General features: G+C 46.8%; 1 protein-coding gene across 2 annotated transcripts in view; it reads right to left on the reverse strand.

The window, feature by feature from the left end:
- Man1c1 (mannosidase alpha class 1C member 1) overlaps positions 1–8,231 on the reverse strand; it is a 132,031-nt gene extending 123,800 nt beyond the window's left edge. Inside the window, exon 1 of one of the 2 annotated variants that reach the window (XR_205502.4) lies at positions 6,705–8,231. Coding sequence is in view for 1 of the 2 variants with exons in the window: in XM_004850613.4 (XP_004850670.1) it covers positions 6,705–7,244 (540 nt within the window). In the remaining variant the exon portion in view is untranslated. The remainder of the gene's footprint in view (positions 1–6,704) is intronic. The other variant, XM_004850613.4, reaches the window with a different exon arrangement.
- Between the last annotated feature and the right edge of the window lie 17,232 nt (positions 8,232–25,463).

A 25,463-nucleotide genomic window follows, 5' to 3' on the forward strand; every position in this document is an offset into this window, starting at 1 on the left:
CAACCCCAAAATCCGACTACAGGTGAATGGGTAAACAAAGAGACAGAGTCATACAACAGAACACACCTCAGCAGAAAGGAATAAAGTGCTGACATACAACATGCATGAATTTTAAAACAGTATCCTCTGAAGGAAGCCTTGTAAAGCACAGCATACCCTGAACTATCCTATTTATCTGAGGTTCTAGCACAGGCCCTGCTAATTTCTGCCCAGAGAGCTCAAGATAGTGATTGGGGGGTAGACAGGAGGGCGGATGATGGGGACCAACTAGAAAGGAGTAAAGGAAGTTTCTCCTTTGAGGTGATGAAAATGTTCCCTCTATTGACAAAGCTGTGGTTTGCATGGTTTTCTCCATTTGTTAAAATTCAGAAAATTAAGATCTGTGCAACTCACTAAATTGTACTTTGGAAGGTGGGGAGAAAAATCTATTATTTGGTCACTGAAAATAGCTGCTCTTTAGTTAAAACTGTTTGCCCAGAAGTTTCACTGGGATAGCAGCTGAGTCCTAGAAGATGCCCGATAAAAGTTCATCTATCAAGCAGGGCACTAATCAAAATGCCAAAGTTTCCTCTGTAGAAGTTACCACTAATAGTACTGCACTAAAACAGATGGACAACTGCCCTGGCTTTAGCCTTTAATTAAAGACTCAGAGTTAAGAGACATACTCAGATCTGGGCATGGTGGTACCCAACTACTTGGAAGGCTGAGGCAGAAGGAATACAAATTCAAGGACAGCCTGGGCAACTTAGTGAGATTCTGTCTCAAAATAATAAACTAAAAGGACTGAGGGTATAGTTCATTGTAAGGCCCTGGGTCCAATCCCCAGTACTGGGGAGGAGAGAGACAGAGGCAGAGGCAGATAGAGAAACAGAGACGGACACACTGACTCAGACCCTGTCTATTGGCTGTTCTGACCACCTGTCTATCAGGTTTGGAGAGCTCTCCCCAAATCTCAGAAAACAGCCTTCTTGGGGGGAGAAAGCACCTGCAAGAAAGCCACCATACTGAGGCTAGTAACTGTGGTCTCTGTGGCTTTTGTTCCCTTTGCAGGAGGAGACACCAAAGTGGGTCTGATTTACATCAATCTCAGCTGCACTGATGCTGCACCGAAGAGAACCAAAACTGTACTGTCTGAGCTACTGACAGCCCCAGTGTGAAGGGGGAAGAGGCAGGTGAGACTAAGGTCCTCAAGTCCTCACAATTCTTTTGATTTGGTTTTGTTTCTTACCATTATCGGCCACGGAAACATAGAGCTAAGAAAACTGATTGTTTCTTTCCCCCAAATTATGCAAACACTTGTGCATAAAGGGCTTGGACCAAGGGTAGTGAGAAATCAGGAGCCATGGCTCACTGCTTGAATAAGCCTGGTCTTTTTGGATCACAGGTGCATAGAACTGCAATAATAATCCTTAGTTCATGACACTTAGCCCTGCTTCATGTGTGGTCTCCCATTTTCAAGTAATACAATAAATACCCGTGAGTTCACTCGAGCCAATTACTCTCCTGAATCTATGTCCATCACTTCCTTGCTAAAGCTTTGCTGACTTAGCCTATGGAAGCAAGACAAAGAGAGTTTCCTAAAGCTCTCAATACCTCCCCTACCACACACTCAACTTAGGATGCAGACAGGTGCTTTCTGCAAGCCAGCGCCAGTACCCACAAGGCTCAGGACCCACCTTGATTACCAAGCAAGCTTTCCGACATGGGGCTTTACAATCTGTGAGACTGATTAATATATGTTGTTCAGTAAGAGAAAAGATGTAAGTCTCTTTGAAGGAAGTATGCCTAACATATATCACAATATTTATTTTTGGTGGAGTAATGGATCAGTCTTCCTGGAAAGCTAGAGAAAAGGCATTTCTTGAACTCAGATGTAAATCAGTCACTCTGAAAATCACAGGGGAATCTATATTCTTACCCCCCTGCTAACTGTACTGTGAAATAAGCAGCTGACTTTTCAAAGTCATCATTGTATTTGTTTCCTGCCCCAACACTAAAGACACAGTTAAGGATGTGAGGCCTGAGAAACAACTGCTCCTGGAATGCCTAATTCCCCAAAATGACGGTGCAACTCAAAATGAAAGTAGAAAGCCAACCAACCTGCAGGTGTCGAGTTGTACAGCTGGTAGGGACATGTTTTGAGCTTTGCTCTAACTGCAGCACTCAGATCGAAAGAGAAAGGAGGGGGTGTGATTGGGCTGAGGATGTAGGGGTCTCTCAAGGGACTGGCCTGGTTATTAGAGCCAGTTCCCATTCATGTTAAACATATTACAGACCAAGGTGGGAGGGAACTAAAGAAACTGAAGTAGAGGGGAGGGAAAAAAGGATCTTCAATGGATCTGCAACTCAGAGCTCTCCCAGGGGAAGCTATTTAAATCAAGGCTATTCCTAATATTAATTATCTTAAATATTTCACAGGCTCTGATGCACATGCTACAAAGAACACAACGCCTTTTAATTTTCCTACCTGTCCCTGGTACCAGTGAGGATAAATCAGATATACAAAGAAACCACACATGACTAATGAAGCAGCCCAGTAATGGGGAGCAAAGATCACTTGCCAAGATGACTTACTCAGACACATCACATATCAAACCAGCAAGATCCTGGAGGACTGACTCGGCCAGCACAGAGAACCAGTGCTGGGGCACTCCCTGCCAAGTCACACAAACCATGGCACAGCTCAAGGCATCCTCCAGACGCCTGCTGCTCAGGCATGAAAGATGTTACTCACAAATGTACCCCACATACCAAGACAGTCTTGCACTTGCAATGGGACTGCAACTTTGAAAGGACTGCTTGGGTCATTGGACTGCTAAGTCCCTGAACCTGGCTGTAGCTGAGCCTCCTTAGAATTCCATGTATCCTGAGGGAGAAGACTCAGTCTCTGCTACCAGCAACTTTAACTCAGTTATAGATCTTTAATGTAGCTATTCATTCAAATATGTGGGCTCCAACTTAATGTCAGATCGAAACTTAACACCTTTCTAGGTCATAGGGCACATCCATAAACAAAACAGTAAACAGGTAGTGGTGGGGAAGAGAGTAATACCCCCAAATGCAGGTCCCGTGGTTTCACCATGAAGATGGAGGTCCAGTGATAAATAACGCCCCCTTTAAAGTCAGAGTGGATGGCCTTGAAGCAAGGTTGGATTTTTGGAGGACTACTATGTGTGTGGGGCATGAGAACTCTGGGCTGAGTAGAGAGTGAAGGTGGTGAAATTTAACCCATGTTTTTTGTGCTCAGCCCAGCACTTCAGCATGTGGCTGCATCTAACCAGAGCAGCGGCCCTTTCTGCAGGTCATCCATATGGGCCAGACAGCCCCACCACCAGTACCCCGTACTCACAGCCCCAGACTGCCCAATTCCCTTTAACAAAAAACCCCCTCACTGGAAGGGACAACTGAGGTTCTCTATATCAGCAACTAACAATCTTCAGCTGGGCCCAGGACAGTGTGAATTATTTTGCTGAGATGTAACCCAGCAAGCTATACATTCACAACTTGGGTCACGTCTAAGAAACGTCTGAACTTTAATCAGTAAGATATATCTGTGGGTGAAGTCCCTCCATTCCCTCTATGACCTTCAGATCTGAAAGGGAAGGCTGCCAACAAGATTTCTCCCTTTACACTCTGGTCATCACTTTTAGTCTTCATGATCCCAACTGACGATCGATTCAATTCCATCTCCAAAGTTCATCATGGATGCAAGGAATAGTTAATAAATGTTTGAATATCTAGTAATGGGCAGTGCTAGGGACACAACAGTGAACAACAATGGCATCAACCCCACTACACTGCTGTCCTTCACTTCACGGAACAGAGAAAGTCCAACTGCTCAACAGTCCCAGACCACACTGGCAGTTCCCTTAGGAGGCTGTGCTGGAAGCCAAAGTGTCCGCGACCAGCTACTTGCTTTTCCCTCACCCCATTTTACAGGAAAGTCCAAGAAGGATCTTGCCCAAAGTCAGAGAGGTGACAGCTGAGCGGAGACCACAAGCCATGTTCTCTGGGCCTCCCCTCTGTACCACTTTGCTTTCTCCAAGGTTCCAAAAATTGCGGTGGGGGGGCGGTTGAGGAAAAATAGTTGGTTCTAGTGAGAAGTGTTTCCTGATGCATGTACACCCAGAACCTGAAGCTTCCACCCATCTTATCAGCCCAGACCTCCTGCCCACATCCTTCTCTCAAACCAGCATGCTCATAAATATACTTTGTTGATATAGAGTCTGTGTCCAGTTTCTATTCTCTCTCATTTATCACCCTCTCTGATTCTGTCTTGATGTTTATTTTCACTTTAAAAACCTCATCTTATAAGAACAGAGCCCTTTTTATCTGATTTTAGCTCTCCCTTTGCTCCTTGGGTCTAATCAATCCATGTCTGGAAAGAAACAAACCAGAAATGAATGCCACAATCCCTTTTGTGAAAATCGGCACCTTTTGAAAATGATTTTCCCCTAGGTGTAACTCAGAGAGAAATTTGAACAAGACAGAAATAAAGACGCCCCCAGCAGGAGCCCTATGTATTCCTTACCAGGTGAGATGTCAGGGATAGCAATCCCATGTGAACATCTAAGCCAACAATTCTGCCCCACATTTTTCAGGTTCAAGAAACCTGAAGACACATCAGGCTTCAAAACATAATAGTGTACATGAACCAGCCCCTCTACTCTGAGGTGCTTACAATCTTCAAGATAGTAAGAGAGGGCCCGGGGATTTAGCTCAGTGGCACTGCACCTGCCTCGAAAGCACATGGTCCCGAGTTCGATCTCTGGTACTGCCAAAAAAAAAAAAATAGTAAGAGAGGACTGCTGAACACCAGCCACAGGTAAATGCAAGCCTCCTGCTACTACGGGGTCAGAGGAAATGCCATACAGACAGATCCAGACAATTGGCAACAAATGTGGATTCCCCCATCATGTCATTTTACACCCACCTGCAAAGTAAAATTCTCACACACCTGCTACCCGACCCCCAGCTTCTGCGGGCAGAGGAGGCTGCCTTTATAGAGACTCAAATTCCCCACTAGCCAGCCTATCCCTCCTACCATGGCTCCAAGCCTAAGCTTTCAGAAACGAGTCACATGTCTTCTGAGGAAGATACTAGTTAATTCTTAATCCTTTGGGGATCCTTTGGAAAATCTGATGGCAGCTCTGTACATTCCATGAAAAACTACACATGTAGTTTATATGGAATTTCACTCAGAGTTACTGTCCTCCTAGGAGGGCCAGAAGAGCAGAAAGAGCTAATACACTCAGAGGAAGCTTTGAGAAAGGCAGCTCGGGGAGGTCCAGGTGAACTGTGAATCACACAGTTCCTTAATAGAAAGGGGAGAGAAACAATGCCCCTTATTTAGCTACTGCAAGTTCTAGCCTTCAATTAACCTTTGCAATTTCAACAAGAATTTAAGAACAGAGCCATGCATGCACGCACACACATACACCAAGGACTCAGCTTCTTGTGGATTCCTAGCTTGACCTCACAAAATGTCCTGCGATCGCTAGTTAAGACAGTCTCAAACGGCACAGCATAGCATGGCTGAGTAAGAGCAGAGATAAATGGCAGAGATGGGCAATGGGAGGGAGGAGAGTTCAGATAAGGGGAAAGGGACAGCCAAGTTTTCCACAAGTTCTTCGTCTGTCTTGGCAGGGAAAATCCTGACCCTTGCTGCCTGCTGTCCCTAGAAATCAGGGCAGACCTGCTGGCTCCCTTGCAGCAAAGCAAGAGGTCCAAACTGAAGCAACTCTTTTCTTCTGGGTCAATGGGGGAGGGGAGAGCATCCTCTGGTTTCTAGGGAAGAGACCCTGACCCACTACTTGTCCACAGCCCCCTGGTGGCCTGGGGGTGTCACTGCAGCCCCCTCTGCATTGCTGGACACATACCTCCCATAAGGTGCTCTAACAGTGATGGGGTAGAATAGGCATTAGTGGCCACCGGGCAACTGTCTTCAAGCCTATAAGGCTGTGTTTGTTTTGGATTTCTTAAACCAAGACTCAGACTCAAAGCGATCCTTCTAAATTCCTCCCTGGTACAATCTCTGCAAGGAACCAGTCTAAGACCTGGTTCATTAAGCCAATAACCTCAGAGCTTCTGTAACGTTACCACTGTCTTATCAATCATTCCTTGCTTCATCACATGCAATTATGTACAACTGTTCCAAAGCTCAATAGAAACAGCAGGAACGAACAACTTCTCTGGTCTGTACGGTGCTGAGTAAATTACTAAATATTTGCAAGATACCAAGTATCCCTCAAATCCTAGGTTTTTGGGTAGCAGGTCCTACGGGAGATTGGGGGAAGTCAAGACTTAAAGACTCACAGTGACAAAGAGTATTTTCAGTGGCTCCTGTGTCTACAAATGCAGAGGATCCCCATTAAGGAATCTGAACTCCACTTTCACTAGCAACTCTACCAAGGGAAAGAGTGGAGCCCATCTGGGCTGACTGAACAGAAAAGCCAGTCTAAGGGTGGTGGGAAAGTAACTGCTCCAGGGGTTCAGCCACTATCCTAGGAAGTGAAGATGATCAACTGAACCCTTGGGGAGAAAGTGTGCAGGGAGGGACGACAGGAAGTTTGGGAGGAGAGACGGGGCTGCTGTGTCTGGGGGCCCTACAGTAGACCAGGGACCAGGGAGGGCTGGGGTCAGGAAAATGCATGGGAGTAAGAGAAATCTTTTCCTGGGGTGGGAATGGGAGGTGGGGAGCTTACCTCCTTGATTTTCTCCCGCTGGGCTCTCACTCGACTCTGGGGCTCCTTACTTTCATCAGTCCTTGTCCCCAGGACTGGGTGCCGGAGGCGACTCCGGAACGCGCTGAAGTCAAAGCTGAATGGGATGCTCTCCTCGCCCGGCCTCAGGGCCGCAACACCGCTGCCCCGGGCAGCCGTGGCTTCCTCCCGCGGTCCGGTGGGGCGGGTGCGCCGCAGCCATCCCTTCCTGGGGCGGGGACCCGCCCGGCTGCTGGGGTCATCTTCACCCGGGGCCGGCACCGCAGGGGCTGGCTTAGGGGGTGGCTCCTGCTCGCGGGCCGAAGGGTGGCCGGCGACTTCGGCCATCACCTCCAGGCCGGGCTGCTGGGTCCGGGATGCCAGGAAGAGGCGCTTGAGGCGAGAAGAGTGGGGCAGCAGGAAGAGGGCCCCAAAGCACAAGGTAACGAGGCCCGAGAGGAAGAGAAGGAAAAGGAACTTCTGCGGCAGTCGCAGCCCCCACGGGGAGGCTGGGACGAAGCCAGGCACTTTCCTCATGTGCATCGTGGCCCGGCGCCGGTCTGGGGGCCGTCAGCTCCGCCCGGGACCCCCGAGGTCCTCGGAGTCCACGCACGTGTCCGCAGGGGGCAAACCAAGAGGATCGGCGTGCAGGGGCGCGGCCCAGGGTGGGGATCCTGGGGCAGGCTCGCCAACCCCGAGTTCCGGCGCTTCGGGGACGGTCCCCAAAGTTCAGAGAGTTTGCAGCGAGCGCTCCCGCGCGGGGGCGGGCGGGACCCGGGCAAGCGGGGAGGCGCGGCTCGGGGCCCGGGCCCGCAATGCTCGGCCGCGCGTCGCAGCCTCGCCTGCCTCCCCGCAACGGCTGTCACATGCCGTCCCAGCGCCGGGGCGCCCTCGGTCCTCCGGGCTCCCTCCCGCGCTCGCCGGAGCCCAAAGTTTCAGCCTCGGGAGCAGTTTCCAGAGGGCCAGCTCTGGAGGCAAGACGGCGGGGGGGGGGGGTGAGAGAGCCTTGCCCCAAGCGCGCTCCACCCGAGGGGTCGCCACAGCGCCCTGGCCGGGCGACCGGGACACGTCCACAACTTTGCTCCGCCGGGGCAAAGGGCGGGAGAGTCAGGGGGCGGGAGCAGGCGCTTCGGAGCCTGTGGGAGCCAGGGGCTTGGCGAGGCCCCGGAGTGGAGGGTTGCCCGAGCTGGGATCCAGGGCCGGGCGCCGTCTGCGACCAGCCGCGGCTGGGCGGCTGCAGCTGCGCCCCGGAGCGCGGGCTCCCGCCCCGCCAACTCAGCAGGGCTCGGGGCTCCCGCTGGGATCACCTGTTCGCGGCCCCGCCGGCTCCGCCGAGCTTGCACCCCGGCTGCGCCTCCCCCACTGCAGCTGGCGTCCTTACCGCGGCCGCTCCAGACGGCCCGGGCCGCAGGCAGAGCCGTAGCCGCGCCGAGCCTGCGCCCCGCAAGCGCCCACACCGGCCCGGACGCCTCCACCACTGCCGCCGCCGCTCGCTCGGGCTTTCACTGCGACAGCGCCCGCGGCCCCGCCTCCCACCGGGCCACGCCCTCAAACCACGCCCACCGCGCACCCCTTGTTTCCTCCTCCGCCACCACCAGCGGCGCCGTGGCCAGGCCAATGGCCTCTCGGCTCCGGGTAGGGGCGAGGGCGCTGAGCTCTGCGGGGAGAGGAGACGGAACCCCAGGCCACGCCCTCCTCCGTGGGCCAGTGCCGCGCACACTCCCCCATCCCACCCGCACCAATGGTCCAGCTGCGTAGGGTTGGCGAGGGCGGGGTGGAGAGCGGAGCGAGGTCATTGGCTGCCTCCGAGGAATCCCCGTTGGGCCACAGTCACCCATTGGTTACTGCCCAGAGTTGGCTGGACTGCGAGTGACTGAGACCCCCCACTCTGCCTGGATTGCTCTAGGTTTTAGTCCCCTCAGAAAGGGCAGGAGACAGAGCCATTCTGCAGGGCTCTTCCGGTCAATGGGTGACCTCTCTCACCCCTCAGTGACAGGAGGATTGTCCTGCAGCTGACAGCCCGCACCCTGGGGGCCTGCCCAGGGGTGCCTAGAGCCCACCCAGAGCCGGTGGTGCTGCTGCGGCAGACTGGGCAGTGGAGGTGGCTGAAGCCAAACTGTGGCCATGGTTCAGTCAGGCCACGGCGGTGTCCCGAGCTCCGAAGACCGCTGCTGCGAGTTCCTTTTAAACAACCTACGGCCTGCCAGGGCCTTTGGGTGGTACAGGGAGCGATGCTAATCGCAGCCCTAAGAAGCAAAAGAGAAAGAGGGCCCTGTATGCGAGCTACGCACTACACGCTACACACATCATTGACCTACATGTAGCTGGGTGCCTGCGTGTGGTTATGTGCATGCGTATGCTGCTCTGCATAGACAAAAATCACAGACTGTCCTGTGGGAGTGTACTTACACACCAACAATTAAGACGGACACCCAGGCAATTTTACGAAAGTATACACAGACACATCTGCATATTAGTACACATGTAGACACGGGCACACAAGCATATCCACAGACCCCAGCCCACAGGTACCTCCGACAACATGCGCGTGCACACACTGCCAGGGAGGTGCGCGGACCTGAGGCCCTCACGCTCCCACTTGGACTCTGCCTGTGTCTCTCCTTCCTGCTAGACCTAACCTAGGGTGAAGCAACATTGTGCTGTTGTGGGTCTTTTGTGCAAAACACTTTACAGAGACAAATAATAGCAGAGGGAGAGACAAATTAAGAGGTGTAATAGGCAAGAGGGAAAATATCTGCTTTCAGCTGCAATTTAAAATGAAATGCAGCGTTGACGTGACAGAAAATACTGCAGGGAGGCCTTTCCCAGCAGAAGCGGTGGCCCAGGCAGGCTCTCACCTCGTAAATCTGGCTTCCTCCCTGAGGTCCAGTCGGGATGGGTCGCTGGGACTCAGAGGTCCTTCCACCTCTGGCCAGGCCTCTGACAGCAGGCTCATTCCTAGTAGTTAAATACCCCTGGCATATAAATTTCTTACAATGGAAAATAAAAGACAAAAGACTACTGTGGGTAACAGGTGCAAATATTTTGGTCACTGGAGATGCATAATCCCTCCCAACCCCACAAATACATTCATCTTGAATGTAAAATTCTAATCCAAATGTTTCAGTCTCTTGTGAGTTTGGTTGGCAGGAGTCAGTTCCCTGGAGTCAGCTGTGAGTACCAGAGATAAGCATGTGACCCACTTGGATGCAGGAACCCAGAGGCGTGGCCTGGCCTGGTCTCTCCCACATCTCCAATGTCCAGGCTGCTCCTCTGTCCTACCTCAGGAGATGGCAGGCTTGTCTTTGACAACTAAGGGGGGACCCAGCATTTGCTGGAGGCATCTTCCCACTGTGCCACACCAAGTGTAAGGGAAGCACTGCTCAGGCCCCTTGAAGGTAGGACCTAGGAAAAGAGGGGCAAATTTGAGCTTCAGTAGGAAGCATCAGCCCTGGGCGCTCACCGTGACTGACACTCTGTGAGCCAGGAAGGACAGCCCCGCAGCCCCGGGCCTTTCAGACTCCAGCTACAGAAGCCAGAGCCCTTAGGCAGCAGCTCCTATTCAAACTGATGGAATGTTGGTGCCCTTGGGCCCTGTGTTTGAGTGAATGAATGAATGTCCTTAAGCAGATGAGGAAACAAGAAAGGGAGCGATAGCAAACTAACAAATTTTCTGTGTGCCAAATATGTACATATTGTTTCATTTATTTTCCCCCATAATCTTATGTGGTAGATGTTATTAATAGCCCCCATTTTATAATAAGAATAAGAAGGTTTAGAGAGATTTGGGATAAGTTAAGAAGTCTCGATATTAGTCAAGATCTTCCAGAAAAACAGAACCGATGGGACAGATAGAGCTACACAGAGAGAGCTTTATCATGATGGATTGACTCATGCGACTACGGAGGCTGAGCAGTCCCACAGTCTGCTGAGTGCAAGCTGGAGAGCCAGTGGCGTTGCTCTAGGCCACACCAGAAGGCCTGAGAATCAGGAGGCCATCGTGAGGCTTCTTCTGGAGTTTGAAGACCCGAGGACCGGAAGTTCTGGGAGGCAATGGATGCCCCAGCTCAAGCACTGAGCTGCACTTGCTCATCCCCTACCCTGCGATCCATGCAGGTCAAAGGTGGGTCCCTGGTGCCCCCAGCCTGGGTGCGGGCAGGTCTTCCCTCAGTCTCCCAACTCAGACGCCCTCAGACACCTCCAGGGGCGATGTTTCAGTAGCTATCAGGGCATCCCTTAGCCCAGGCAAGGTAATCACAGACTCTTTCTCAGTTTAATTCAGAAATTGAAGGGAAACTGGAAACTAAAACAACCATCCATTTCTAAAAACCCGTTCTGCTGGGCAGTGGCACACACCAGTAATCCCAACACTCTGGGAGCCTGAGGCAGGAGGATTGCAAGTTTGCGCTCCGCTTGACCCTATTTCAAAGTAAAAAATAAAAGGGCTGGGAATGTAGCTGTCAGTATGAAAGCCCTGGGTTCAATCTTCAGTAGAGGGGGGAAAATCTATTCTTTCCTCAAATATTTATTCAAATTAGATGGTGGGCATTGAATTAATCTTTTACTAATCTTTTTTTCCCCACAGTACTGGGGATTGAACTCAGTGCCTTCTCATTGAGCTATAGCTCCTTTTTATTTTGAGACAGTAAGTTGCTAGGTTGCCCAAAGTGAGCTTAAACTTGTGATCCTCCTGCCTCAGCCTCCCAGAGTGCTGAGATTATAGGCACCCCAATGTCTGACTGCACTAGTCTTGCCTTGAACATAAATATGAGTTTTTATTCATTTGTCTGCCCAGTAGAGAACTATTTATTGAACACCTACTATGTGCCAGGTAGAGAGGAGCTAGGTAGATAGGAAGTTCTTATCATGGGAAGCAGCCACCATGTGCCAGCACTGGGCTCAGGGCTTCTCCCACATTCTGTATGACCCTCACAGCAGCCTCTCTGAAGTCTGTCTTCAGATCTTGATTTAACAAATGGGGAAACTGAGGCTCTGGGATGTGACCTGATTCATCCAAAGTCACAAATATTTAGGAATAATTGGAAATATTAAAAAACTACGGCCTCCTAACTCCATCTAATGGGTGCTCTTTCTGTTAATAACATTAGTAACTACTAAGTATAATGGGTCACCTATTATGTGGTAGGGCATTTTAAAAGCATATTATGGAAACTAACTTATTTGATCTTAAAACCAGCCCATGAGACAGGCACTGTTACTATTATTACTGACATTTTACAGGAGAGGAAATGAAAGCACAGAGATGTTAAGGAACTTGCTGAGTAGTACACAGCTGGGAAGTGGCAGAGAGAGGATTTGAACCCAGATAGTCAGGGTTCAGAACCCTCAATGTCAGAGTCAATTGCTTCCCATGTTGTAATGTTTAAAGAACAGGTGCTACTGGAGGTCAGAGTAGAGAAAGGGTGCCAGCCACAGGCAAGATCTTTACAGATTTCTTGGGGGGATTGCATGAGGTCATTCAGTCATTCAACAAACATGTTAAAAGTATCTGCTGTGTTCCAGGCTATATCCCAGGCTTTAGGGATACAATGGTGAGCAAAAACAGACATATCACTCCCAGCATGGAGCTTATAGTCTCCTGGGGAAGATGAATTTAAACAAATACCCCCAAATAAGTATTTGAGCTGAGGTGAGAGTGAGGAGGAAGAGAAATGCTGCTGTAAGAACACTATAAGAACAGTGACTCTGGACCCAGGGTGAGTGGGAGTCAGGGATGCCTCCCCTAAGCATGAGTGGAATTACCTTGGTAAAGAAGGATAGTGAGGACACCAGGCTCAGGGGACAGCACCTGCAGAGGTCCTGGGATGAGAACAGGAGCCATGTGCCTGGTGCAGAGGGAGGGGAAGCGAGGCTGCTTTAGGGCAGGGGGAGTTGCGGTGGGCGGAGTGGGCTGGATTCGGAGGTGCTTTCTCTAAGAGCTTCTGCAGCTTCAGTGGGGAAGTGCAGGGCAGGAGTGAGGGGAGTGGGCACCTTTTCGAGGGTGCTGCGCTAGACGGTCTTGGCCGGGCCTGGGGGCCTAGAGAGCAAAAGGACCACAGGATCTAAATCCTATGCAAGAAGCCTAAACAACTGGGACTGGGATGGCTTGAAGCTGGGCAGTGATTTGAAGGGAGGCGTCTGTAAGGACCCCAGGACTCTAATTCACCTGGGGGACAGGGTTGGTGGGGATGAGAGCCGGGCTGCCCTCTCCTGCCTGGGTGGAGAGGTGCTTGGGAGCGAGTACAGAGTCTCCTCTCAAATGGTCATTAATCCCATTTCGAATCCAAGAGTAGAGATAAAGCCAAACTCCATCCCATCTGGGAGATAATCATCAGGCAGCTTCCTTAATGGCCACCAGACAAATTTGGCTCTGGGCACAGGAGACAGGGCTGAGGAGGGGAGGGGAGCCGCCCTCTGAGAGCACAGTTAGTCCCCCAGCAGGCTGGGGAAGTCACTTCTTACCTCACTGTGCTGCGGGCCAATTTCAAGGTCACAGAGCATAGAACAACTATCCTCAGACTCTTTTTTGGGGGGGGGGGGCGGGTACAGGGATCGAACTTGGGACCTTGTGCTTGCAAGGTAGGTGGTGGAACCACTGAGCTAAATCCCCAGCCCCTCAGACTCTTAAAAGGAGAGCATGGAAGTGAATTCAATTCTTGCCTTTGTCCCCAGCCCCGGAGCTGAGGCTTTGCCCAGGGTCCTAGCACCGGAGGCCTGGTGGTTAGAGCTGGGCTTCTCAGAGGGGCCAGTTTTGAGTCCAGGAGATACTTGACAATGCCTGGGGATAATTTGGGCTGTCACAATTGGGGGAAGAAATGCTACTGGCATCTCCTGGGTAGCAGTCGGGCCACTAGTGAACATCCTAAACTGCACAGCAGTCTCCTAAACCAGGAATTTTCCAGCCCCCAAGCATGGACAGTGTGATGGATAAGAAACGGTGGCTTCCAAGCCAGGTTTTGAAGTCAGGCAGTACTGAGTTTGAGTCCTTGGTGGGCTGAGCTTGGACAACTTGTCTGGCCTCTCTGAAGCTCAGTTTCTCCATCTGTCAAAACAAAACACCCATCCATGACACTCAAAAAGTTTCCGATCTGAGATTTCTGGATTGGGGATAATCAACTGGTAAAATCCATTCAAACATTTCAAATCCAGAAATACTCTGAAATCTGAAACATTTCTGGTCCCAAGTGTTTCAAACAAGGGATAATTCAACCTGCAGCAATACATACCCCAGAAAGACAGTGTAAGAATTAAGTCAGGTAACTATGAAGAGCCTGAAGCAAGTGTCCTATTCACCGTGGGTTGGACTTATTCTTACCTCTTCCCAAAGCTATGTTCTCAGTCTGTTGGGGAAGGGAAAGCAGGTAGTTTGAATGAAGACCCCATGCCAGTTTTGAGTCTAGACTTAAGTCACCTACCAGCAGTGAGACCTTGGGCAGATTTTGCTTTCCTCTTGAAGCCTCAGTGTCCTCATCTGTGAAATGGGGATGATCAGGGTCCCCCACACAGGGTGGCTGTAAGGACAAAAGGAGGTACTTTGTGTACTTGTCTGAGCACAGAACCCAGCTTGCAGTGAGCACTTGACAAATGTGCTCCAAAGTGACACAAGACAAAACTGAACGGGTGCTGCTGACACAGTCATGTTAGGCCAGAAGTGATTAGCAAGCTGGAGATAGGCGGCTGGGAAGCTAACTTGAAATTCAAAGTTGTGATTTTTCTTCATTTTCTTAATCATTAGCCATAGATAAGATCCCCCACAAGCTTGCGGTTTCAAACTTTAACTCAACCGAAAGTAACATCTCTAAGTACCCTGATAAGGTCAAGGGCCCATAGAAAGTTCAGATTATTGGGAAGGAGCTAGAAAAACCTCAAGATCTCAAAACAAACTAAGATGAGATATCTACTTAAGGAGTAATCAGGGACCTACTTCTCTCAGACATAGGGAAGCACAGCCCATCCCGTTTGTACAAGAACAGTACAAGTCAGAGATCACTGTTGGGATTGGGAAAGAGGCGAAATGCAGGGCCCTTACCTGCTGCCCATTAAAAACATGATTTATGTTTTCTTCTGGGACAGCCAGGGACTTAAAAGCCATTTTTGCTGTGAACCTTAACTCTTCACTTGGCCCTATAGATGCCCAGCAGATAACTAAAAGCAAAATGATGTTTGACTTTTCATTTTGTGCTTTTTGTTGCTGTAAAACTTGGGTTAAATCTCTTCTCAGCTCTACATATTTGTTTTAACTTTTTTTTTTTCTTACTGGGGATCAAACTTGGGTCCTTGCGGTTGTGGAACCACTGAGCTAAATCCCCAGCCCCTCAGCTCTACATATTGATATGCAAAGCATTTAGGAAGTGTCTATATAAAAACCGGCAAAACAAGGTTGATTAGCCCTGAATTTACATAACCTCATCCCCTTCAAGATTGAAGACAACATAATCTCTCTTGGTTCTTATTTTTCACCCTTGCCCAGCCCTCCCTTCAACCCCTCCATTCCTCCCTATTTACAAAGATTTTGTTCCTATTTTTCCATTTTCTCATATTAATCCCATTCCCTTCTATCCTTTCCCCTAGCCCTCCCATTTCCTTCCCCTTTGCCCCTTTTCTTCCTATTTCACATTACCTATTATACATTTTAGTCCTTATTTACACTTTCGGTTTCTCACACTAGAGAAACTATTCGGTATTTATACATGTGTGTCCTATTTATTTCACTTAAGAGTATCGCCTCAATGTGCATCCACTTAGCTATAAATGTCTCTAATTTCTCATTTTTTATGGCTGAGTAGTACTCCATTTTATTAAAAAAACCACATTTTCTTTATCCAGTCTCCAGTTGAAAGGGATTTAGGCTGTTTCCAAGTTTTAGCTATCACAAACTGTGCTGCTATGAACATGGGCGCACATATATCACTGTGGTATGATTCTTTTAATTCTTTGGGGAAGATCCCCAGCAGTGGAATAGCTGGGTCAAATGGGACTTCCAGTCCTAGTTCTTTGAGGCATCTCCATACTGATTATGTAAAGGTGCAAATTTCCAATGATGAATGTCATTATATTGTATACCTAAAATGTACCAATGATTAGAATGAATAATCGATAATGCAAAATAGGAAGAAAAGGTCCAAAGAGGTAGGGGTAGTGGGAGGGGCAAGGGAAAGGAAAAATGATGAGAAATGGAAATAAAGTCTTTGTAAGTAGGGAAGGGTGGAGGGGGTGAAGGGAGGGCTAGGAATGGGGAAAAAATAAGAACCAAGATGCATTATGTAAAGGTACAATTCCCAATGAGAAATGTAATTGTGATGTGTACCTGAAATGTACCAATAAAAGAATTTAATTAAAAAAAAAAAGATTGAAGACAACAGAATAGGCAATTTCCAGGGACATCCAACTATGTTTGAAAAGCCTCCAGCCTTGTCTTAAACCTGCATGCCTTACACCTGAGATTACCCAGGAACAAAACCATTCCCCAGCCATAAAGATTCCAGAACGATGACACCAGGACTGAGATAATGATCTACTGGACCCCAGCCTACCAGCTAATCCTTGAATGCTGGCCTCTCACTTTTGTGGGCGAGCCAGTCTGAACCCCTTTATCAGAATGTGCCCTCTTCAGCTGCCTAAGTGAGAGTCTTTTCCTATCTTCTCTCTTAACTGTCCCATTAAAATGATTTTTCTGTAAATTTGTGCATTAATTTTAATTTATATTATTACTAAAAGCAAGGACGCACGCTAGCCAGTAACACTGCCTGATTTCCTAGTAATAAGCAAGAGAGCAACCCCAGAGGAAAGCCCGGCACTCCAGGTTTCAGGGAGGTTCCAATTACAAACATGCTGTCTACAGTCCTGTGAGAACTCTCACTTGTCACTGATTTTCATTTCTGAAGATGTGATCCCTGTCTGAGGACAAAAGTCATGTCTGTTGTGAAGTCCTATTGTGCTAAGCACTGCTCAGGGAAGCCCCTCCTCTCCAGGAGCTTGAGGACAACAAGCCCACTGGGGGAATGTGAGAGTCGGGTAAACTAAGGCTCAGAGAGCCCAAGCAACTTGGGGAGACACAGAGCAGACGCTGGTCCTCAGCACTTGAGAGTCCCAGCTGAGGCCACTTCCCTAGCATGGGAGGGAACTACAGTTCTTCCCACTGTTCTGGGCTCCATTTACCTTGCTGTGGTTTCAAGGATGAAAAATAATCCATGTGGATGCCTTGGTGGAGCGCCTGGCATAAAACAGGAACTAAATGTTAGCTATTATTATTTATGGTATTGGCACTTTTTAAAGGGCATGTAAAATAAATATCTTTGAATCTCATAAAAATACATTTCCAAAAGCTTACATCAAGTCAAATAAAAGCTAGAAATAAAATCATGTCTTTAAAATGCAACCCTGGCATAATTTAGACACCTCGTTCTATCTCTAAAATCAAGGAGTGTGTGTGTGTGTGTGTGTGCAGTGTCTGTGAGCTGAGGTTCCTGCTTCTAGACAGGGTGTCAGAGTGTCTGCCTCTTCCCTGTCAGCCTGGTAAGAAGGGCCTGAGACCTTGGCAGGTGCTGCTAGCAAGGACCACCTGGACCAAAGGCTAGTGAAAAGTTCCCCCAAACATCTCCCTGATGTCATTCATGGTTTTCTAGAACCAGAAAAATAAGCCAGATGAGCACAAGAGTATTGGGATCACAGCTTTTTTTTTTGGTACTGGGGATCGAACTCGGGTCTTTGCGCTTGCACAGCAGATGGCGGAACCACTGAGCTAAATCCCCAGCCCCTAGAGGGGATTACAGCTTTAATTCTCATAGACCTGCACTCGAATCCGAACCCTGCCTCTTAGTGACTGTACTCTTGGACAAGTCACTTCATTATTTAGGCCTCAGTTTCCTTGGAAATAGCAAAGATAATAGTACAAGGCTGAGTGTGTGTTGTCAGTATTCTTAAAAGCAGTAAAGAAAAGCAAGCTTAGGATTTGAGGTGGATAAGTGAAAGGAAAGAAATGATTAGGGTTTGAAGAGGAAGTGCCATCTGTTATAGTACTTGTTCCCAAGGCCCAGCTCAATGCCAATTGGTCAGGTGACCTGGGCAGGTCATTTACCTCCCATAAGCCAGTTTCTTCACGTGTAAAGGAGTCCATAATGCTCTAAATGAGATAACTAATGGGTAAGTTCTTTGTTAGTGATAATGCAAAAGAGATATTTATTATAGTTATGGTTCCTTTTCAGAAAGAATTTTCGACATGCCTACAAATATTTTTAGTGCCTCAGCCGTAAAGAATATTTTAAGGGCCAGGGATTTAGCCCAGTGGTTCCGTCGCCCTCCTTGCAAGTGCAAGGACCCAAGTTCAATCCCCGGTACCAAAAAAAAAAAAAAAAAAAAAATTTAAATGCATCCTAATATTTAAAAAATTTAAACAATTTAAGATATTGATTGAAATCCTTCTGCCTCAGCCTCCTGAGTGCTGGATTTAAAGGCTTGCCCCATCATGCCCAGCTTGTATGTATTTTCAAGAAACACAAAAGCTGGGGCTGAGGATGTACCTCAGTGGCTGAGTGTGTCTAATATACACAAGGCCATGGGTTCAATCCCCACCATCACCATATACACACAAATAATAATAGATACAACAGCAAAATGATAATAATAGTAATAAAAGAAATAAAAAAGCTAAGCCAAGCTAGCCAGTTGCCCTACATTTCTCCAGCTCCCTGTCTTGCACCCAGTAGGGTTGTCCTGCCCCCTTGTGGTTGAGTAGAGCCATGTGACTAGTTCTGGCCAATGAGCTGTGAGCAGAAATGACAGGCTTCCCTTCTAGGCCAGAACATTTAATTACCAGCGCCATATTCTCCAGAGCTGTGGCTTTTCCAGTAGCCAGATGCCTAACAGTGGTTGAGATGGCGTCTGTTCCATCAGCCAGAGTTCCTGTGTGACAATGATGAGCCTCTTGCAGACCTGCATTGGCTGTGCTGGTGAAGAGCTTAAAGGAAGGGTTAATGTGGCTATGTCGAGTCATTCTGAGATTTCTGAGTTTTTGGGTACTAAGTTATTTGTTGTTTTGGGTACTGGGCATTGAACGAAGAGCCATTGCATTGAGCTACATCCCCAGCCTAATTTTTTGAGACAGAGTCTTGCTAAGTTGTTATGGTTAGGCTTGAGTTTTTAACTTTTAAAACATTTTTAAAAGGTAAAAAAAACCCCACATATTTTATTTAACCCAATATTCCAAAGTATTATTATTTCAATCATTGTTTTAAAAATCATTAATAAGATGAGTAACATTCATTTTTATACACCAAGTCTTCATAATCTAGTGTGTGTTTTACATATACAGCACATCTCCCATTTCAAAGGCACTCTAAGCCTCCCGAGGCTAGCAGCTACTAGACAGGATTGTGATGGCTCATAGGACCCTCAGTACAAAACACATGGCCCTAAGTCAAACTGAATAAATAAATCTATCATTGTCTGAAGGATTTTTAGAAAAGGAAATCCAGTGACTCCCGAGACAGGCTGGAGCAAAATTTCAGATCCATTCTTCCTTGTTTAGTAAAATGGGAGAATTTTCCTTCCTGAATTACAACTGGCTGTCATTTCCCTCAGACAATTTTTTTTGGTACTGGAAATTGAACTCAGGACCTTCTGCTTGCTTGTGAGGCAGGCAGCAGAACCACTGAGCTAAATCCCCGCCCCTCCCTTGAACAATTTATTCACCCTCTACTCCCTCTTAAAGACTCCCCACCCCCAGGCCTTGGTTGAAAGTAGAGAAAATTGTGACCATGGTATTTAAAATGTTCTGAGGGTCTGCAGAATTCAGGAACAGAGATTCACTACCCAGTTTGAGGTGGGGTGGGGTGGGTTGCTGTGCTTTCCTTTCCCATAGAACATGAATTTCAGGCTTTCAGCTCAGCAGGGAGTTGGGGACCAGAGGAGGAGATGGAGGCATGGAGACTGATCGCATACCTAGGGCAGATAGAATTCATTTTCATCTTGGATGTTGGCTCAGGACCTATATGTTAAGGATCAAGTGTAGCAGGTAGTGTTACTTTCTTTTTAAAGTTTTAAAAATCAATAATATTTTGCATTTGTTGAGCATGAGCTTTGTTTTCCCACTTTGAAAAATTATGGTAAAATACACATAACATAGAATTTACCACCTTAACCATTCTCAGTGTACAGTTCAGTGTTATTAGATGCATTCATCATGTTATGCAACTCTCACCACCATCCATCTCTATAACTCTTTCCATCTTTAAAAACTGAAACTCTGTACTGATTAGATAATATTTCTTTACCTTTCCTTCCACCAGCATGTAATAATCACCATTCTACTTTCTGTTTCTATGAGTTTGACTTCTCTAAGGACATCATGTAAGTAGAATCACACAGTATTTGTGGTTTTTTGTGACTGACTTATTTTACTTAGCACAATGTCCTCAAGATTTACTCATGATATAGCATGTGACAGAATTTCCTTCCTTTATATGGCTAATATACCATTGCGCCTACAGTCAGCCCTCCTTGATCATGAGTTCTACATTTGTGGATTCAACCAGTTAAGGATTGAAAATATTTGGGAAAAATGTATCTGTATGAAACATGTACAGAATTTTTTCTTGTCATTATTCCTTAAAGAATATAGTATAGTGCCATCTATATTGTATTAGGTATCATAACTAATCTAGAGACAATTTAAGCCATATAGGAGGATGTGTGTGTATTATAGGCAAACACAATGCCATTTATATAAGGCACCTGAGCATTCAGATTTTGATAGCTGAGGCGGCCCTGGCTACCCAGTCCTGCCAGGCTACCCAGAGTCTACTGCACAAACCACTTTTGCTTATCCATTCATCCATCTATGGACCCTGGGGTTCTTTCACCTTTTAGCTATTGTGAATAACAGTGCTCCAAACATGGGTTCAGTCTTACTCTGGTTTCTTTTGGTGTAACTGAAATACCACAGACTGGGTACTGTAAATTACAAAGAATAATGGATTATTCAGCTCATGTTTGTGGAGGATAGGAGGGAGAGGGTCTTCTCACAGGTGGGAATTCCCTGCAGAGTCCCACAGTGGTGCTGGGCATCACATGATGAGACAGAATGCCCTGGATCAGGTCTCTCCTCTCCCCTCTTTCTTTCTTTCTTTCTTTCTTTCTTTCTTTCTTTCTTTCTTTCTTTCTTTCTTTCTTTCTTTCTTTCTTCCTTCCTTCCTTCCTTCCTTCCTTTCCTTCCTTCCTTTCTCTCTCTCTTTCCTTCCTTCCTTCTTTCCTTCTTTCTTTCCTTCCTTCCTTTCTTTTTGCCATACTGCAAATTGAATGCAGGGGTTCCACGTTGAGTTACATGCTCAGCCCTTTTTAAAATTTTTTATTCTGACACAGTATCTTGCTTAGCTGCCCAGGGTGGGTTTGAACTTGCAGTCTTCCTGCCTCAGCCTCCCACAGTGCTGGGATTACAGCCATGCGCCATCACACCAGCTGCTTCACCTCTTCTTATAAGCCACGACCCTATTGGATTAGGCCCCCATCCTGTGTCCTCTTTTAACTTAAATGGTCTCCCAACAACTGCACCTCCAATTACCACAGTCTGATTAGGGTTCTACTATTTTAATACCTCACAATGGAGATTAAATTTCACCATGGATTTGGTGAATTCAAACCACAGCAGTATACAAATGCTGATTCCTTTTAAATTAATTTGTTATTATATATGTGTGTTATTGTTGGTAAAATGGGGTTACGCTGCACTTACTGCCTGGGAAATCAGCTTCTTCCATTTACCAATATGTCAGGAGCATTTTTCCATGAAATTAAATGTTCTTCTACCTCATCATTCTGAGCAGCCAAGTAGTATTTTTAAAATGCATATACCATAATTTATTTACCCAATCTGCTACAGTTGGACATGTAGGTCATTTCCAATTGTTAATTACATTTGACAAATAGTTTAGTGCTCTCGTGATGCCCCAGCTCTGCCAGAATGTGCAGTTGGAGAACAGGGGGGGGTGGAGGAGGGAGTGAATGACTGTCCTGTGGCGTCCTTCCAGCACTTAGGCTTTAACAGGTGAGACCCCAGCTTCTGTGAGGCAAGGAGTAGACACACCCTTCTCTGAGCCCTTGAGGAGAGCTTCTTACAGCTGTGAAGAGTGAAGACAGAGGGTGTGGTTATACCACATCCTACCATTTACTAGCTCTTCAGACGTCTCCTCTAAGCCTCAGTTTCCTGTTTGGAAAATGAGGTAATATTGATCCTTTTTGTTTTAATCTTTTAGATTTGATAAATAAAAACTATATATATGGTGTTTTGATATACCTACACATTGTGGAATAGTTAAATCAAGCCCAATTAACATATTTTTTTTCAGTTAACATGTTTTACCTCACATATCTTTTGTGTGTGTGCGTGAGAACACAACATCTGTTCTTTTAGCAATGTTCAGGTCTACAATACCCTGTTATTTATTAACTATGGTCACCATGTTGTACAAGGGATCTCTTGAACTGAAATTTTGGTTTAACGGAAATTTTGTATCCTTTGACCAAGATCTCACCAACTCCACCCCCAGCCCCAGCCCCTGGTAACCACCATTCTATCCCCTGCTTCTGTGAATTCACCCTTCAGATTCCACACATGCAGGAGATCATGCAGTATTTGTCTTTTCCACTTCATGTCCTCCAGATTGACCTGTGTTGTCTTAATGACAGAATTTCCGTCTTTTCTGAGGTTAAGTGCTGTTTCATTATGTGTATATATTCACATTTTCTTTGTTCTTTTGTCCATGGACAGACACTTGGGTTGATTTCACACCTTGGTTATTTGAATGGCACCACAGTGAACATGGGCATGCAGGTCTCTCTTCCATGTATTGTTCTCATTTCCGTTGCATATATACCTAGTAGTAGGATTGCTAGATATCATGAGAGTTCAATCTCTAATTTTTTTGGGGGGGGGATTGAACTCAGGACCTTCTGCTTTCAAAGCAGGTGAGGTGCCACTGAGCTAAATTCCCAGCCCTCAATTTTTTTTTTTTTTTGTACCTGGGATTGAACCTTGTGCTTGTGAGGCAGGTGGCAGAACCACTGAGCTAAATCCCCAGCCCCAGCCCTCAATTTTTAATCGTTTGAGGACCCTCCATCCTGCTTTTATAATGACTGTAGAACTAATTTTGATTCCCACCAACAATGTAGAAGAGTTCCCTTTTCTCCATACTCTCGATAACACTTATCTTCATCTTTTTGATAATAGCTACTCTAAGATCTGAAAGGTGATAGCTCATTGTGGCTTTAATTTGCATTTCCCCAAGGATTAGGGATGTCAAACATTCTTTCCTATACATGTTGTCCATGTGTATGCTTTCATATTTATTCAGATCCTTTGCCCATTTTTTAATTGGGTCATTGTTTTCTTGCTTTTGGATTGAATTTCTTAGACATTTTCGATATTAGCCCTTAGCAGATGTATGCTTTGCTAATATTTTCTCCAATTCTATAAGTTGTCTCTTGACTCTGTTGATCATTTTCTTTATTATGCAGAAGATTTTTAGTATTGTTTTGTTTTTTGTTTTGGTACCAAGATCGAACTCGGGGCCTTGTGCTTGCAAGGCAAACAGTGGAACCACTGAGCTAAATCTCCAGCCCATGCAGAAGATTTTTAATTTAATGTAATTCCATTCATCTATTTTTTTTCATTGCTGTGCTATTGGAGTTATATCCAAAAAAAAAAAAAAAAAAAAAGATTGCCCAAGCCAATGTCATGGAGTTTTCCATGTTTACTTCTGATAGTTTCATGGTTTCCAGTCTTATGTTTAAGTCTTTAATCTATTTTGTGTTGATTTGGTGTGAGATAAAAGTCCAGCTTCATTCTTCTGCACGTGGACGTCCAGTTTTCCCAGCATCATTTATTGAAGAGAACATCATTCTCCGTTGCATGTTTTTGGTCCCTTGGCATTGCTGTGAAGATGAAATTAGACAATAAATTCTAGCTAAATAAGACAGATTGGGTACACATTTATAGCTCTGCTCCCTCCTGACACTCGACTTACACAAAAGCAAAAGGGCTATTTTAAAGGCATAAACCCACAAGGACAATTAGCACAGAAAGGAAATAACACTAATAAAATTTGGAAGGCAGAAAAGCAGACCTGAGGCCTGTAACAGTAGAACCAAAAACCCCAAAACCTGCTGGGTGTGGTGGTGCAAGCCTGTGATCCCCACACTAGGAAGGCTGAGTAGGAAGATTGCTGAGAGTTTGAGGCCAGCCTGGGCTACATAGTGAGTTCAAGGCCAGCCTGAACTACATAGCAAGACCCTGTCTCAAAACAAAACCAAAACCAAAATCTGAACCCCCAAACTGCCAATGAAAACTTAATTTATGCTGCAGAACCCCAAAAGGCTTAGCAATTAGCTACAAAGGCCAAGTTTCGAGAAAGAGCTAAAACCAGAAGTGCAGTTCCCTCCTCTTCCTTGCTTTGTTTTGTACTGGATTATTGCTTCTGGGTAATACCTTTGGGCCAGTGTCTGAGGCAGTCGCAGAGAGCAGCTCTCCCATCAGGGTTATGCATAGCCCACGCTGGGGCCGGCACTCTCACAGGCCCCAGGGGTCAGGGGCGAGTGTGGACACAGAAGCACAGCAGAAGCAAGTCTGTCCTGGGGGGTGGTCTCCACGAGACCCAGAAGGAAGCCTGGCATGGGGAGTTAGAGACAATGAGCAAAGGCAGCTGGGCTGGGTGGTCTGGAAGGCTGTGTCCCCTAGAGCATTAATGTGGTGACTCAGAGCCCCTAGAGGACAGAGGCCTGGCCCACAGCCACACTCTCCAGCCTGCCCTGTGCACCTCCCCAGGCCCTGTTCTGTCTCCAGGCCCTGCCTAGATTTGTTCACTGGCTGGAAGAAGTATAGTGACCATCCTGCCCAGCCAGGGACAATAGAAATCATTGCTGTCACCCATTTGCCCCCCTTCCAGGAAGCACAGGTGTACTGTTCTCAGCTAACTGCCATGGCTCCTACCTTCCCCAAGGCAACTGTGCTATCACAACACCCTGAAAAGAAACAAGCTCCTGAGGCTCAAAGGATTGGAGCACCATCTCTCGAAGCCCAGGCAATGAATGGGCCAAGTGGCCAGCTCCCGCTATGGCTAATGTGCACTGTGCTAAGAGGCAAATACAAGAAGAGGAATTACTGTAACTCTGTGCCTACCTGGACTCAGATGCTTTTAGCAGAAGCAAATACTCCCACAGGACAAGGGCCAAATCATTTCCGGGCATGTCTTTTGCCCCTGGGTTGCCAGATTTAACAAATAAAAGTACTGCACAAGCTGGGCATGGTGGCATATGTCTGTAATCTCAACTGTTCCAGAGGCTGAGGCAGGAGGATCACAAGTTCAAGGCCAGCCTGGGTAACTTAGCAAGACCCTGTCTCAAAATAAAAAATAAAAAGGACTAGGGATATAGCTCAGTGGCAGAGCACTCACCTAGAATGTGTAAGGCCTGGGTTCCGTGCCCAGTACTAAAAACAAAACAATCAAACCAACAAAAATCAGACAAGAAATCCAGTTAAATTTGAGTTTCAGACAAGCAACCAATAATGTTTACGGTACGTATGCTCTATACAATATTTGGGGGCATACATGTATCAACAAATTTTTATTATTTACTTGAAATTCAAATTTAATAGGGCTTCCTTTATTTTGTTTGACAACTCTACCTTTCCCAGCTGACTATTCCCCACACAGGGGCTGGAACATGTTAAGTACTCACTGAAAGAGGGATTTCTCTTAGCTATGAGCTGGA

Source organism: Heterocephalus glaber, unplaced genomic scaffold, assembly GCF_053883595.1.
Source record: "Heterocephalus glaber isolate CG9 unplaced genomic scaffold, H.glaber_assembly_v1.0 deba00001452, whole genome shotgun sequence".
NCBI classification, from domain to species: domain Eukaryota; kingdom Metazoa; phylum Chordata; class Mammalia; order Rodentia; family Bathyergidae; genus Heterocephalus; species Heterocephalus glaber.